This window comes from Panthera onca, chromosome B4 (assembly GCF_046562875.1).
Source record: "Panthera onca isolate mPanOnc1 chromosome B4, mPanOnc1 haplotype 2, whole genome shotgun sequence".
Lineage (NCBI taxonomy): Eukaryota > Metazoa > Chordata > Mammalia > Carnivora > Felidae > Panthera > Panthera onca.
Genome location: NC_138345.1, coordinates 11,690,476 through 11,706,189, shown reverse-complemented (window position 1 = coordinate 11,706,189; position 15,714 = coordinate 11,690,476). Strand labels below are relative to the sequence as shown.

At 50.0% G+C, this 15,714-nt stretch overlaps 1 protein-coding gene across 7 annotated transcripts in view; it reads right to left on the bottom strand.

Annotated features, from left to right (window-relative positions):
- Positions 1-395: 395 nt before the first annotated feature.
- CAMK1D (calcium/calmodulin dependent protein kinase ID) overlaps positions 396-15,714 on the bottom strand; it is a 501,767-nt gene continuing 486,448 nt past the window's right edge. For 6 of the 7 annotated variants that reach the window (XM_060659603.3, XM_060659604.3, XM_060659605.3 and 3 more), the window contains 3 exons: positions 9,443-9,530; positions 8,175-8,292; positions 396-6,671 (listed from right to left, as the gene is read on the bottom strand). In XM_060659603.3, coding sequence (XP_060515586.1) covers positions 6,553-6,671; positions 8,175-8,292; positions 9,443-9,530 — 325 coding nt within the window. In that variant the 3' untranslated portion in view covers positions 396-6,552. Of the gene's footprint in view, positions 6,672-8,170; positions 8,293-9,442; positions 9,531-15,714 lie in introns of all 7 variants that reach the window. The other variant, XM_078450432.2, reaches the window with a different exon arrangement.

Below are 15,714 nucleotides of genomic sequence, written 5' to 3'. Positions count from 1 at the left end.
TGCTGAGCAAAAATACAGGTAGAGGCATGTGACCACTCACCCCCTACTCAGAGAGGGGTTCCCAGAAATCGGCTTTTCCTCTAAGCAACTCAATATCCAGCTAGTGCAATTTGAGTTAATGGGCGCACACCAGCCATTTTCTGCAGCAGCAATGAAAAGGAGAGCTTTGTAAAGTGGGGCACCCTCCCTGGGTCCTGAAGCCAAGATCTGCCCGCCCCTTCCTGTCCCTGGCACTTCGGGCTCATTGGGCGGGTGACATAAAATATTTAGGGAACCCTATGTGTTTCCAGGGGTTCAAACTCCCTTCCCTCCAATCCAAACTCTGCAAAGAGGAGAAGAGAGCTGTTAGCACAACCCCCTCCTGCTCTTTATGAAGGAAACAAACCACATACATCTGAAGGTGATTAATTGTCTTTATTGGAGGAAAACAAGAAGTCATCAATCTCGTTATCATTATGATAGAAATCTTGATATGTGTACATGATTGTCAAGGCAGAGAATCATTTGCTACATAGGCCCATGAACAATTTTGCAGTGCCGCAAACCTAGGTGGGTTAAACTTCTTGCAGAGTGTTACATGCATGGAATAAATGCACAGTTTCCCTTCTTTGGGACGAACGTGTTTTTTATGGAAAAATTGAACCAATCACAAGCCTCATAATAATAGACGCAGGGACATTCCTGGATTCGTCGCTGTAAGCTTTTGGAAAACATGCTCGCTCGCTGGTGGGAGGGCTCTGAGAAGGGCAGTGACATTATGTGTAGTTGACTACAGCCAATTTAGAAATTGTTCCAAATTTTATTCTGGACGGAACGTGTCTTTTATGTTGTCCAACTTGAATGTGGCACTCAGCTAAATGTTCTCTGAAACAAGCCACCCGTCTTTTGAAACAAAGATGCTGTAGTCTCTCTGCTGTCATTGGATGGCATGTCATGACTCTGATGCCAGGGCCCCGGAAGGAGGGGGACAGGCCTCTGTGTGTATGACCAATGTCCAAACAAGCGATGCGCTCCAGTTCCTTCCTTCTCTCTCTGCAAAGCCCGGCTGCCCGCCCTGCCCCGTCCCCTGCCTGTCAAGTGCAAGGCTGGCAGGACGGCCTGACAATCTCAGTCTGTCCAGATGAAGATTTCCCTTTGAGGAGTAATTTACTTAGTGTTTGGGGCTTTGGGGTCCCTGGTGGTGACTCATCTCTATGACCGAAGCCTCACACACTCCTCTTTTTTTTTTTTTCCTGTCCATAAGAAAATAAAATCACCTCTAAGTAAAATAATTCAGTAAATAATCAGAAGACATAATCACTGTATGAGAAGTTCCCTGGGGACCAAAAGGTTAAAAGTAGATCTGGCAAATGCAGAAGCAGCATAAGTACAAAGGGTGAACGGAACAGTTTGTCCCTTTGGTGTAGAAAGATACAGACACCGAGAAGCCATTCCAGACTTTGTCCACGAAACCAGACCTGGCAGCCACATGCAGCGGGCTTGGCTGCTGAATGCACAGCCTTTGGGTTTGCAGAAGCGGAGCCCCCCACCCCCCCACCCCGGAGCCAAAAGCCGAGCCGCTGCAGCCGCAGCCGCAGGTGGTGGGGAAGGCCGGCCTGGAAGCGCTGCTGCTCCTTCGGGTCGGGGTCAGCATGGAGCAGGCGGCGGGCCGGGCCTTGGCCGGCATGCGGGGCCGACTTCACAGTGGGGCCGGGCTCTTGCGCCCTGGCCCAGGCTGCGGACCGTGATGCACTTGGGGCCACAAGGACGGTAGGGGCGGAAGGGGGCCTGGGCTTCTGTCTTCCTCCTTCTCCTCCCTGCCCGCCGTCCACAGGAGAGCTCTTCAGGCTAGCTCATCTGCAGGCTGCCTTTCTTGGGGTCTTCAGGAAATAAGCCCCCTCCCCCTTTTCGGACTTTGTCCAATTCGCCTTTGCTATCTCAACATTTTCAACTCTGAAAACCAAAGGGTTGGAACCCTTGTGTGCAAATGTCAGGTACGTTTGCAGCCGGGTGCCCCCTCCCCACAAAAAATGGTGGGTTCCATACAGGTATACACCTTTTCTTTTTTTTGAAACAAACTGAACAGTGTTTGGTCTGGAATGTGTTTAAGGAAAAGGCAAACTCTGCCGAGGGAGGGGGGACAGAACGCGGAATAGTACTGGTTCAGAAGAACATGCAAAGGTTTCGTGCATCGGTTGAATCAGAGGGCCTTCGTTTCATTTGCCAGAAGTGAGCGTGTGACCCTGGGAAAGAGTACATCTTAGTTCTGCTTATGAAATGGGAGGATCTGCCCTTTGCTGGCCCTTGCTTTCCTTTTGCACAGCCAAAGGAAACCCTGGGAGTCACACAGAGGAGGGGGTGTTGCTGGCTGTAACACAGAGGCAGTCACCCTAGCTCTCCTGTCTCCAGCCCTGGGGCCATGGTTCCTGCCTGGCTTCTCCAGTGCAAGGAAGCAACCCTACCTAAAGCTCTGGGTGGGCCGCGGAGCCCTGGTGGCCAGAGCCTTAACATGCTGAGTCATCCCCACTGGAAATGGTCTTTTCTTTCTGTTGAAAATTACTCATAGAATGTCAAATCCCAATGGGTAAATCAGATGAAGCTGTCACTCCTCGAGAGAGAGAGGGTCAACCCCCTTTCAGGAGGGGTCAGTTGGGCTCCCTCCCCTTTGTCCCTGGTGTTCTTGACCTTTGTTCTAAAGGGGAGTTCCCCTCTCCCACCCACAACCCATCCAGGATAGGCTGGACACCAAGGTAGGTAAATGAACAGGATGAGGTCAGTGCCTGGCAGGCAAATGAGTCTGAGGGTCATATGCCAAGTCCCTGCCATCAGACGGCCAATGCTTCCTAAGTGCCAGAGTCTTGCCCATTGACCAAGCCATCTTGCTTTGCCCCACGGTGGACTACTGAGTTCCTTGGACATTGTGCTGACAGCTAGTTGGAGAGTGGGGCCCTCTCAAAGGAGATAAGCTCTTGTGTGGGGATATGAAACTGCTCCCTGCTTGTGAGGTGGGATTTTAGAAGTGACCAGAATCATTGCCATAGTCAACAACACTAAGCCACACATGCTTTTTGGTTTTTTGTTTGTTTGTTCGTTTGTTTTTTTGGTATGCTTTCTACATGACTCTTTTCTTTAAAAAGGAGACATGAAGGGGAACATTATCCTGCTGTCCTCTTATGGGGTCAGAGGCAGTAGGAGATGGTAAGACCTGCTGCCACATTGGCCATGCGCTGTCCTGGACTAGTTGTCAATCTATCTGGGCACCTTCTTCTTTTCCCAAGGGCTTTCTGTGGCCCTGTGTGCTCCCCGTAGGCATTTCCTGCCCTCTCAGATCCAGCTGCCTTTACCCCATCCCAACCCAATACCCCAGGCTGCAGTGTACTCACTGAGGGAAAGCAGTGAGCAGTCCAGACCCCAGGGTACCCTGCTTAAGAGCAAAAAGCAGCTGGTCATGTGGGGGCCCCATGTGGGCGAGCACTCACTGCTCATTTCAGACCAGTGATGGCTTTGCCTGTTGCCTCACTGATGAGATGAAAAGTGGGGAAGAGGAGGAGGGACAGACAGGGCGGCTGAGAGAAAGACCACTCAAGGATAGTTCAAAACGTCATATTCAAATGAAAAAAAAAAAAAATCCACTAGCTCTGAGAAGGTGAGGAGACCAATGGTGGGGGGAGGGGCTGGGGTTGAAAGGAAGCCTGTGATGGAGCTGGTGGCCATCTGTTAGCCTCGGCCACATGCTGGCTTCCACAGCGAGTGGAAGCTGTGGGCACGTGTGAAAGGCTCAGCTACGACTGGCGGGATCTGACATCAGCAAGGGTCCCGGGATTTAGCCACCCCGCTCGGCAGGTCTTAACAAAAGGCACATTCTGGGTTTATTTTCCTCTCTTCCTAAAACGATAGGAAATAACCTAAGTCCAGTGGCACTGCGACAGAATGGATTTGCCTGATGTCAAGTTCAACAGAGTTGGCTTTTGAGCGGAAACCTGTCCCTACACATCACACTGTGTTGTTGACGCATTCCAGGCCAAGCGCAGCCACAGGCTCATCTGAACCACAAAGAGGACGCTGGCCACAGGGCCTCATCTCCTGCCTGTTCTGCACTTCTTGGTGAGACATACCTTCAAACTAATTGAATAGAAGGTACACCCCAAATATCAGCTCTAGGAAATAATCTAATCACCCATGAGAGAATTTGGCTTCAGAAGTTGCCCTCCAAATGCAACTGACTGCACCTAGTACAAGGTGCGAAGAACGGATAACCAGTCAGGCACACATCACAGGTACCAGATTTGGGCACATTATCACCCTGTTACATCTAATTCCTTGTTTTCTTGTACTGTAGAAATAGGAACGTTCCATTATACTTGTTCATAAGCAACACCCTAATAAAGCCCCCGGAGAGAGACCACAGTTTTCTGATACTCTGTAATATTCACGCCATTTTCCTTCTGCGGGCATGGCATTGACACTTATCCAACTCACACAATACCTGCTTCTCAACTCGGTCTATGGTCATCTTATAGACTTTTTTAGGTTTTTTTATTAATCATGAAGAGTGACAGCCTGATTTTCGCTCTGGATGCCTGTGTGGCAGATGCCAAGTGGGATTCCTGCCAAGGGGCTGGGTGCATATGATGCATGTTGGGTACAGGGTAGACCAGCTGTCTGTCTTCCTGTCTGCTCTTATACGTACCTGCACTGCCATACTAATGGAGGCAGAATGGAGCTGCTGAGCCTAGAAACATGGTGTGTATGTGTGTGGGGGGGGGGGGGGGGGGCGTGGCTATCACTACATATTTGGCCTGGACACAGGCATAGGTGTGGCTTGACCACAAGATGGCTTGACCAACAGGACCTGCTGAATGTGGCTAGCTATAGGAGAAGGGCAGGAGGACCACAGCCAGTAGAGTTGTTGGGCCATCAGGCAGACCTACAGGGACTCATGGCAGGCTTGAGGCTGACGGTGTGAAATGCAGACTCATGGTATTATGGTGGGCAGGGGTTCAAGGGAGGGCTTTTGCAAACCTAGCATTTGGAGCCACCTGCAAGCCTCTGCAAGAGAGCATCCTCAAAGCCCCCTTGGGAAGTGGTTTGCCCTGGGTTTCACGCCGTGCTCTACCCTGCACACCTATGCATCACATGGGTAAACAACGCTGCCTGCTTTGCCTGGGACATTGCCAGTTTTAGCAATGTAAGTTCTACTTCCCAAGAAATTCTTAAATCCCAGGCAACTGGCACCTTTGGTGACACCACCACTACGGGTCTTTGGTTTTCAGACTGCCCCGGTCAGAGGGAGGGCTGCGAGTGCTGGCTGGCCATCACCGCGCTGGCCAGTGTCCTGCTTGCCTGGCAGGTCACCTCTCCTTACCACCCCAGATAAATGGACTCTTTTCCAAGGCCACTTCCCTCTCCTCGCCTGGGTAACATTCATAGAAGAACAGGGTAAAAATCTGCAGAAACAACTTGTGTGAGTTGGAGGCCATTTTAAGTGTAAGATTAGAAATGCATTTTTAAAAAACAGAGAGAGAGAGAGCGCGAGAGAGATTAACTTTAAAACTGCATAGCTGAGAGCAGACTTTTCTGTGTTACCCTCGTGAGAAATATAAGCTGTGTGAGACATTCCCTTTAACCAAAATGGCATCTGGTTCCTTCTGGAAGGGAGGCTCTTATATCTTTGCCGGGTGGGCATCTCCTTCACAGCAAGTGAAGCCTCTGAAGTTTAGCTTTAGTCTTGGGGGAGCAGGCTTCTTTATTTCTGACCACTGACGGTGAAGGCCCCTAGGGTCTCTGGTTGGCCAGGGGCATGCTGGAGGGGCTGTTGGAAAAGGTCTTCTGCACGTTCCCTCCCCAGGCGGCCCTGGAGACAAGGCAGCCTCACTGGACTGCTGAGTTGTTTTCTTAAAGAGCTGCCTCTCCAGGGAAGGGGAGAGAAGGAGGAAAAAATAGAAGTAAAGTGCACTCTTCGCCTTGGAGACAGATTCTCGATCCTCTTATTAGAATTTTTAAAAATACCTTTACATTCCCCTTGGAGGGAAAAAAACAAAACAAAACACCTCTCTTAAAGGTTAACATAAAACTCAACTACTGATAAGCAAAAGATACAGGTCATGTGACTAAGAAGTAAAGATCAGAAGGGCATGTTTCTTAAAGGGTAAAAAATAAAACCCTAATGCGCAATATTTACCAAGACTTAAATAATCCAGTTGAAACCTTTTTTGTCATTAATGAAAAAATACAACATAGACGGTTCCCCACACCTAGAAGAGCAGAAGTGACGACGGTTGGGAAAGAGGACGAGGGAGGTCCGTTCTATCAGAGCTTTGCAAGATTCATATGTACAGCACCAGATCCTATCACGTCAGCTCCCTTGAGTCAGTACAGTTTGTGAGAAACGAACACTTCAGAATTGCAGTATAAAATATGGCCATAAAAAACTTCTGTCTTCCAGTCCTGTGCAGGAAGGCGCACCATGCAAGGTGGGATCACTCTGGAGCGGCTGGTGGCGCTGGCGGCCCCGCGGGGGCGGTGGGGGCCCCCTTCCCCGGCCCCGCCCTTGGGCCCCACCTCCAGAGCCAGTCACTTGCTCCCGGAGTGCACTGTGGTCACAGTGGCGGGCCTCGGTCTCCGCTCCGCCCCCACTCCTGAGACCCCGGATGAAGAAGAAATGAAACTACAGAGCGTGGAGGGTGCCAGACCTGCAAGGGGGACAGTGGACACAAGGGGGTCGAAGCTTCAGAAGAAAGTATTCGCTCCCCTTTCCCACTCCAGGGTTTGGGGGGACGGCGAACTCTTACACTCCTGTCTCTAAATGTTCACCTACCTGTAGGAAAACCTTTGCAATGTGTCCTTGAAATGCTTTCTTCCTAGACACAACTCTTCCCTCCTGTTCTAGCTCTGACGCTGCTGACTGCTTTGTATTTGAACATGACATGGTTTGGCATCCGTAACAGGGTAGGTACCACTCACCGAGCACTCACTATGTACTAGGCTGCAGGCTAGGTGTTGAATACATACTGTTGTTTATAACAGGCCCCATGAGTAGAGGTTTGAGGAGTGAAGACAGAATGTGATCCCTCTGCCGACCCATTTCGTGTGTGGTCTGTACTCCTGGCTAAGGACCAGCTGTGACACAGAGCACATCGAAATGGGGCCGTTTGCCTCTTCCTCCAATTCCAGCAGCCCCGGCCTAGAAAAATTGCTCACACACCGCCCTACTATGCTCCCTGAGAGTATGCGGTGGCATCAGAAAACACTGATGTGGGACGAGTATCCCGCAGCTCAGCTCCGGTAGCATAGTTCCCGGTGACCTTTACAGGCTCCGACGCGGGGAGATCCATTAAGTGTGGGTCTACCACAGCGTGCGGTTGGGTCAGGGGACACGCATGGAGATTTCCAGGCAAAATGGACGGGCTCACATTCCCAAATGAGATGGGATGACTATTTAGAGAGGGAGGGAACCCTTTTCTGAGGGTCATGGGATGGAATGTGATGCCCAGAGGGGGACCAAGCTGAAGGGTTTCAGTGATCAGGGAGATGAGGGCCAACAGGGACCATCAAGGCAATTGCCCTGAGGGGGACAGAAGCCCCTGAGATGGCCTACTATGGGATTAAGATAAATAGACCAGGGAGCGGTGGGGAGTAGGGGAGAGAAGTAGAGTATGTTACATGCCCTCAATGATGTAACAGCCTAACACAAAGATGAAAGTGAAATATTCTTACTATTACCCTGACTGCAAAGCCAGTGCACATCATATAATTCAGCTCCAAGCATCATCCTCCTCATCAAAAAGTAGGTATTAAAAGCCAATGAGATCAGGCTGTCACGAGTCTCTGCCACCCTTTCCTCAACCCCTAAGAATGACGCGCAGCGACAAGCGAACCTCGGGGGAAGGAGACGGATCCGAAAGTATCTGGGCTCTTGTCCAGACAGGTATGGCTGTGCAGCGCTTGAGCCACAGATTTCCCATCTAAAAATGGAACTCATCATACCTACGGTTGTGTGTGTATCGAATAATTAAACGTTTCGAAAACATTCTTTAAAATTAAATAACGTCCCAGGGTTGCTGGGGGACATGCCACGAGAGGAATTAAATCAGAAGTGCCTGACACCAGGAGCTCACAAAGGACCGTGCTCGCCTCCCCACCCCAGATCTGTCTGACACGCCAGTTGGAAAGTTCTGTCTTTGCTACATACGCACAATCTTTTTGGCTGGCCAAACTGAGGCTGCTTGAAACGCTTGCATTTGAACTGTCCAGGCTGCTGCCGAGATGGAGTTTCCTCATGTGTCTCACAACGGCCGTGGCATTAAATGCTTGCTGAAATTTAAGAAAGGGAAAAAAGGCAGACACAATAGTCCAGCTAATTAGAAAAGACTCAGACTGTGTCTGGTTGTTTCTTCTTACTTACCCCAACCATTTTCAGCTTCTTAAAACGTTCTTATGATACTTTAGAAAGGAAGCTTGTCTTGCCCCTTCTTCCAAAATGATGCTAATGTTTTGCACCCCTCGCCCCCACCGAAGTGTTTTTTGGAGATTTAAACAAATACTCCTCTTTAGACATAGTAAACGTAGAGGATAAATGTAAACCAATACTCTCCGTCATTTAAGGGAAGTGACTTTTAGAATAAAAGGTGTATTCTAGTAAGACGGTCTCTTAAAAGGTGATGCTTTAAGGTAGTTTTAATTTTCCTATTATTAGTGCTTGTGTCCTAACTAATAGCATTTCCTCCGAATAAAGCAGGTTAGTGGAATTAATTTTGTTTCCCCGCACTGATTAGAACATAGGGTTTGGGTAACCAGTCGATGACCAGGAAAGCTCAGTGGTATAACTCCATCACATTTTTAGCCGAAAATATCGATGAGTTCAACTCAGATTCCCTGTCTTTCCCCGCCCCCTTTTCCTATCACTTTCATAAAAGTCAGCTAGTCAAAGTTCCAGCAGCAGAAAGGAAGACAACAGGAATTATGTTCTTAAGAAACAGCAAATGAGTAAGGGCTGACACTATTGCTATTTTTGAATCACAGAGGGGAAATATTAAAGCCATACTTCATCCCTCCCACACCATGACATCCCCTTTGAGTCTTAATGGTTATCAGTTAAAATTAGCAAGATTATTTGGGTGAGGCTCTGGGGACTTTCATCAAACTCGGGTGATAGTAACCTTGAGAAATAATAAATGCTCCAACTGTAGGGCAAGTTTCATGGGGGTGGTTCAATTCATCGCAAAAAAATTTTTTTTGAGGTGGGGGAAGGGCAGAGGGGGAAGAGAGAGAGACACACACAGAGTGAGAGAGCGAGAGAGAGAGAATCCTAAGCAGTCTCCAGTGCTGTCAGCTCAGAGCCCGACACAGGGTTCGATCCTATGACCCTGGGATCACGACCTGAGCTGAAATCAAGAGTTGGACGCTTAACTGACTGAGCCACCCAGGTGCCCCTCATTGTAAATGTAATGAGCCCAAGACTTACTCTCCATTTGCTTTTTGCGAAGTTCTTCCGGATCTGGGCACTGACAGACTCGTGGATGTTTTTGTTGAGGGCTGTGTCACCAGCGATCCTGAAACAGAGGCAAAGATGCTTCTTCAAAAGGGTTTCTTGAGGGGTGCGGGGTGCGGGGTGCTCTGACACCGGGTCGCACACTGCTTTCCCAGGGAAGCCCCAACCCCGTCCCTGTCCTGAGGTTCACTGAGAGGGTGGCTTCCCGCTGCCCTTCCAGGCTGTGTGGCTCTTGTCTTACATGCACACCATCTGCCACCACCACCAAGTCCTGTCCCCCTTCTATACTCAGCACCCTCCCAGAGATTCGTTGACCTCTCTGCCTGGTTCCCACTTCTTCCCTTTCGGCCCCAATTCCTGCGACATCAGAAGCCACAAGGCAACTTGAATCCAGTTTTCCCTCCTTTCCCTCCGTCTCCGTCTCCACCAGCTCTCCACCTGCAGTTCTGAGGTCCCACATGTGTTTCCTGCCTTCTGACCACCAGATCCCTGCCCAGGGCCGTCTTCCCAGCTTTCTCCTGCTAGAGGCCCCTTCCTTCTGCCCTCTCCAGGCCCTCTGCATCACGGACCTGCTCACATCCCGGGCCCAGAGCATCCTTCTGGTCCTTTCCAGCAGTTAAGCTCTGCCATGTTCTCGCCTATACTTCCTCCATGCTCAGGGAGAGGGTGCCCAGCCTCAGCTCAGCCCTGCTTGCCAAATCTTCCCTCGCATTTCCTGTAAGAATTCTCTGAACTACCAGGACTGGATCCACTCTGCATTCAGCTGGGTCCCTGATATTACTGGGCATTAGTTCTTGCTTGCTCCATTAGCCTTCCACCAGCAGGGAAGAGGGTGGGTCTGCTTTTCACCTCTGTCCTTAGAAACTACCTAGGAATTACCCTCCTCGTCCTGTGACTTCCTCCTCCTGCTTTACCACCTCTCCTTCCCTCCCTTCCTCCTCCCTCCTCTCATCTCTCGGCTTACAATCTCCAGGCTCATTTGGTCACCTGGAGGTCACTTGCAGCTCATTCTTCTCCCACACACTCCCCTCAACCTCGACACCACCCCTGCTCTACATTTAATCACCTGGCCTTCTCCCCTAGTTTCAGAGGAAGCTGTGTTTTGCTCTCATTCTTTTTTGCACTTAGAACCTTCGGTATCTTCCCTTTCATTTTTTAAAAAGTTTTTGATGTTTATTTTTGGAGGAGAGAGAGACAGAGCATGAGTGGGGAAGGGAAGAAAGAGAGAGGGAGACACAGAATCCAAAATAGGCTCCAGGCTCTGAGCTGTCAGCACAGAGCCCGACGCAAGGCTTGAACTCATGAACCGTGAGATCATGACCTGAGCCGAAGTCGGACGCTTAACCCACTGAGCCACCCAGGCGCCCCATCTTCCCTTTCATTTAACACCAAACTGTTAAATTCTAGGCTGGTATCTGTTACCTATGAAATCATTTTTTGCATCTGAAAAGTTAAGGGGCAGAGAGAGAGATGCCAGGAACACTGACCATCCTTTCTGGCTGGAAGATGACTGGTTAGTAAGGAAGTGAGGAAACCTGTCATCTCCCAGACCCAGATGGCCCTGAACCCCAAACAGCCTAGATGCCACAGTATTATGTCCAACTGTTTGGGGACATGAAAAGAATAAGCTTAGGACTTCTTCAGACAGATTACCCCCGAGGAAAAATCTGTCCCCACCCACCCAGCCTTTCACTTTAAAATCGAAAACATGGTTGATGGATGTGATGTTTAGTCTGTGCCAGGCAGGGCCCAACTTTGGAATGCGGTCTGATATTCCCGCTCCTCCAACCATAGGCTCTGTCTTTTTCCCAGCGGGGCTGCAAATCCTTAGTCAAGGGGACACTCAGAAACTGACTCAAGAGAACCAGGTTTCCAATTCCAACGACTGCCAATCGCCCCCTGTCCCCAGACACACATCAATGACACAGAAACAGACTAGCGGGCAAATCCAAGGAACAAGGTTAGCGGACTGCAGACATCTTTATTAAGCTCTTCCTGCTAGACAATTCATGTGAGTGTTTCCTCCTGCACCGTTTCTAAATGCTACATCCTCAGAAAAGAAGGCCAATTCCAACTCATTGGTGGCCAGTGCTTTCTTGGAAACGAGCAGGAGAAGTGGTAGGAATACGGGGTTCCTTGGGCCGAGCACCACCGCAGGGCAGAGCGACGCTCCAAACCAAACAGACCCGCGAGGGGGTCAGGGAAACTCCCTTCTTTGTGGGCTAGCATGGGCTGAGATGTAAGGAAAATGCAAACTTCCAATTATTTTAGGAATGTTCCATGCTCGCTTCCCACAGTCCCGGGGTGTGCTGTAGCTGAGTAAGACCAGGCAGGGCAGACGTGGCCCAGAGGCCCCTGTTGGGGCACTCTCCTTGGGGAAGCGAGGCCACCTTGGCCCATGACCGCACACGATCTTCCTCAAATGGGCACCGCCATGGAAATGGTTACTGCTGCTCACGAGCCAGCGACATTACAATGACAACATATGACACTCACAATGCTCGGTGCTCCTGGCTTTAGCATGATCCATCAGCAACACCAGCGGCACAGAATCCTAGAATTTAGAATTGGAAGGGACTCTAGTACCTTGATGGTCCTAGGAATTGAATGATGCCTCCGACACAGAGGAATCTACTTATAAATCTGTGCACGCACACACATACACACATACACACACACACACACACACACACACACACACACACACAAAGCTATGGCGCCCACATTCCATTCCTATCTCCCTTGTTTCTACTTTTTTAATATTTGATTTTTAAGTAATCTCTACACACAGCGTGGGGCTTGAACTCACACACCCAAGATCGAGAGTTGCGTGCTCTCCCGACTGAGCCGGCCAGGCACCCCACCTTGCTTTCCAGTTTTAACCTCATGCTAACAATGCAGATGGCATTCGTGTACATCACACTTTGTGAGGTCTCTCTTGCTCTCTTTCTCCACACCCAAATCATCAAACTCATCTCTCCTTGCCTTCTGGTATTTTTGTGTTCTGTACGTGGTCTGCTGTACCTCCATAGGTCTGATTTTGCATTTTTCTAGCCACTTTCTCAGGACAGGCTTGGTGATGCTGCCGTGTACCCCCAGAGACCAGTTTCCCAGACTCCTGGGCTGCTTCCCAATTCCTACGGTCAACCAGAGCTCGGCTGGCGGGAGCCCAGAAGAGGGGAGGGGACCCAGGAACACTGAGGAGAGGGCTGCAGATGCCACCCTGGCCTGGCCAACACACGATGTCCCCTCCCAGGTGGACACATTGCCAAGTGTTGCCTGGGGCATGGATGCCCAAGAGTCACCACTTTGGTTTCCTTGTCAACGCAACTAGAGACAGAGGTTCAGAACTCTCCGAACCAGATGAACAAACCCCATCAAGATGCCTCCCTGTAAGAAGGAACGGTTCCCATCCTGCCACTTGCCAGTTCCTACCTTTGGCCAGCAGCTGCAGGCTGCTGGTTCCTCACCATGTGCCGCCACGAGAAAGCCGTAGCCTCTCATGGCAGGGGCTTGGGAGGGGCACCTGGGTGGCTCAGTCGGTTAAGCGTCCAATTTCAGCTCAGGTCATAATCTCCTGGCTCGTGAGTTCTAGCCACATGTCAGGCTCTGTGCTGACAGCTCAGAGCCTGGAGTCTGCTTCAGATTCTGTGTCTCCCTCTCTCTCTCTGCCCCTCCCCCACTCACAAAAGCAGATGTCTCCCTCTCTCAAAAATGAACAAACCTGTGTCCAACCACCCTACACACAGACAGCTCTGAAAGGAACCCTGTCCTGTCTGGCACGGTCTGTTTTGAGTCTGAGGAAAGGGGTCTGGGACTTCCAGAGCCCCTCCTGGCTCTTGGTAGCCTTGATTCAGCCGGAAGAGCGAGTGCAGAATAAGAGATCATGTTCTCTGGATATAATCGATGTGCCAAGAGCACAGCTTCTAGAATGATAGTGTTGATAAAGCTGTGCTCCCTGGAATAATTACCCCACTTTCTGCCAGCTCTCTGTTGAATCAGGTGCTCTCAGCCCGAGCAATTTTACATAAAAGAAACAGGCATATCATAAATGCAGGCAGTGGGGCATTTCAATGATGTCTGAGTCAAGTGCATTCATTGGTACCATTTTCTAATGTTTGACTTCCTGGGATTTTTGAAATGCACGTAAAAAAAAATTGTAAAGCGTTGGCAAAAACCCAGCTCTACAGTACAAAGACATTAATTTGTGCAGCTCACACGCGGATACGCGGATACATCGTACCGTGACCCAGGCAGATAACTGTGAAGTCTCTGTCTCTAGCCCGACCCCCTTCCTGGGCTCCAGACTCACTCGGCAAAGGGCCCCCACCTTCAGCACCGGGACAGAGGGCTCCTGGGCCCTCCCTCCTGCTCCTCACAGTGGAAGCATCTCACCCGCCCAGGCCCTCCCCCTGGCACCTCGGGAAGGACTTCAGACCCCTCTGTCCCAGCAGCGCTCTGCTCCAAGCTGCGGCTCCCCACCCCTCAGTGTGTTCTCCATCCTGCTTCCTCCCTGTGGCTCTGGACAGGCCCCCTTCACCCTTCTCTGGGCCATCCCCCACTCCGCCTCCAGTCCGCACCTCCCCGCCAGCTTCCCTTGCCCCATGGCCAGCAATTCGGCCTCTCTTCTGCAACCGGTTGAGCTTTCTGAGACACAAATCTCATCACCTGGCTTAAAACCTGTCAGAGGCCCCCACCGCCCAAAGGGAAAATACAAATTACTTCCTACGGTCGTAAATTCAGGGCAACTCCTATAGATCAGAGATCTGTTAGGTGCTAGGTCCTCTTATTTGTATTATTTGTATGTCACGAATCCCTTGAAAAGCCCTGCAGGATATACACTGCTGTCATTTATGATTTCAGTCTGACACAGGGGCCCACAGAGCTCAGGAGCCCGCAGATGCAGTAACACATATTCTACCATTCCTGGTCTTTGGGAGGGGGGTAGCTGGGACCTGCCCTCGAGCAGGCTACCCCAGAGAACTCTGCCGGCCATGTCTTCCTTCTCGTGCCCTCCTGCCTCGCTCCTGTGCCCATGCCCCCTCCAGGAACCTGAGAGTGGTGGCTCCAGGACAGAGGTGGGTTTAGGCTCCTGAGCGAGGCCCAGGCCGCTTGCCCCGCCTGGAACACCTCCCCTCCCTGGACAGTCTGGAAAGGCCTTCTCTCAGGGAGACTCAGCCCCTCTGGAAGGCCTCTGCCAGACCCTCTCCCTTCTTTTGTTCGTCAAAAACACCTGGTGAAGGAGAGACCAGGTCTCAGCGGGGATCCTTCCTGTCTTCCACACAGCGAGGCCGGATTAGTGGACAAGTCCTAGGAAGGAAATTGCTTCCCTTCTTTAGAGGTTCTCTTTTTCCTCTTCTGTCAGATCATCTCCAACGTCTTGTACGTACAAAATAAGCACGCGCTGGGGTGTCATGTACGACACGATGGCTATGGTTCTAAGAGAGTAACTCCTAAAAGGTCTCATCACAGGGAAAAGAAACTAGGGGGGAGGGTACCTATGTAAGCGGATGGATGTTAATTAAACTTATTGTGGTAATCACTTGACAATGCATACAAATGCCAAATCCTTACGCTATATGATAGACTTAAACTTATACAGTGTCCGTCAACTATATCTCAACAAAACTGGGAGAAAACAGAGTTTCATGCAGCTTTAAAGGCCGTATGACTTCAGGAGAAATTCCCCTTAACAGCACGCAAGAAAACTGCCCTGCCCCCTACTCTCATCCCAGGCATTTCCTCCAATTGTTGATAAAGTAAGAAAAAGCTTTACTAACTTTATTGCCTCATACTTTAACCTGCTGTCCAATGTAACTTATTAAAAACTATCATTTATATAAGCTGATTAAAATATGTACAATCAAATCTACCTCCTTATTCAGAAACATCTTCTCCTTCCCTGCGGCCCTTCCTGTCTTCCTTTTACTGGTCTTTACAGGGTGGTAGTGAAGAGCACTTATTTTGAAGTCAGTTCTGGCCGGAAACCATTCTGGCTTCACCACTAGGTAGTGGTTGTGCAGTCTTGGCTAAGGATAAGTTAGTTACCTTGTCTCTCTAAATGGATTCTCTTATCTCTGAAATGGAGATAAAACCTACCTTACGGAGCCACTATAAAGAAAAACATGAGATATGTTAACGCAATGAGAACAGTACCTGAACCAGAACTCATGCTCCATAAATGGCAACTGTTGTTATACATTAAGTTACAGATCTTCCTTGACTTACAGTGGGGCCAAGTCCCA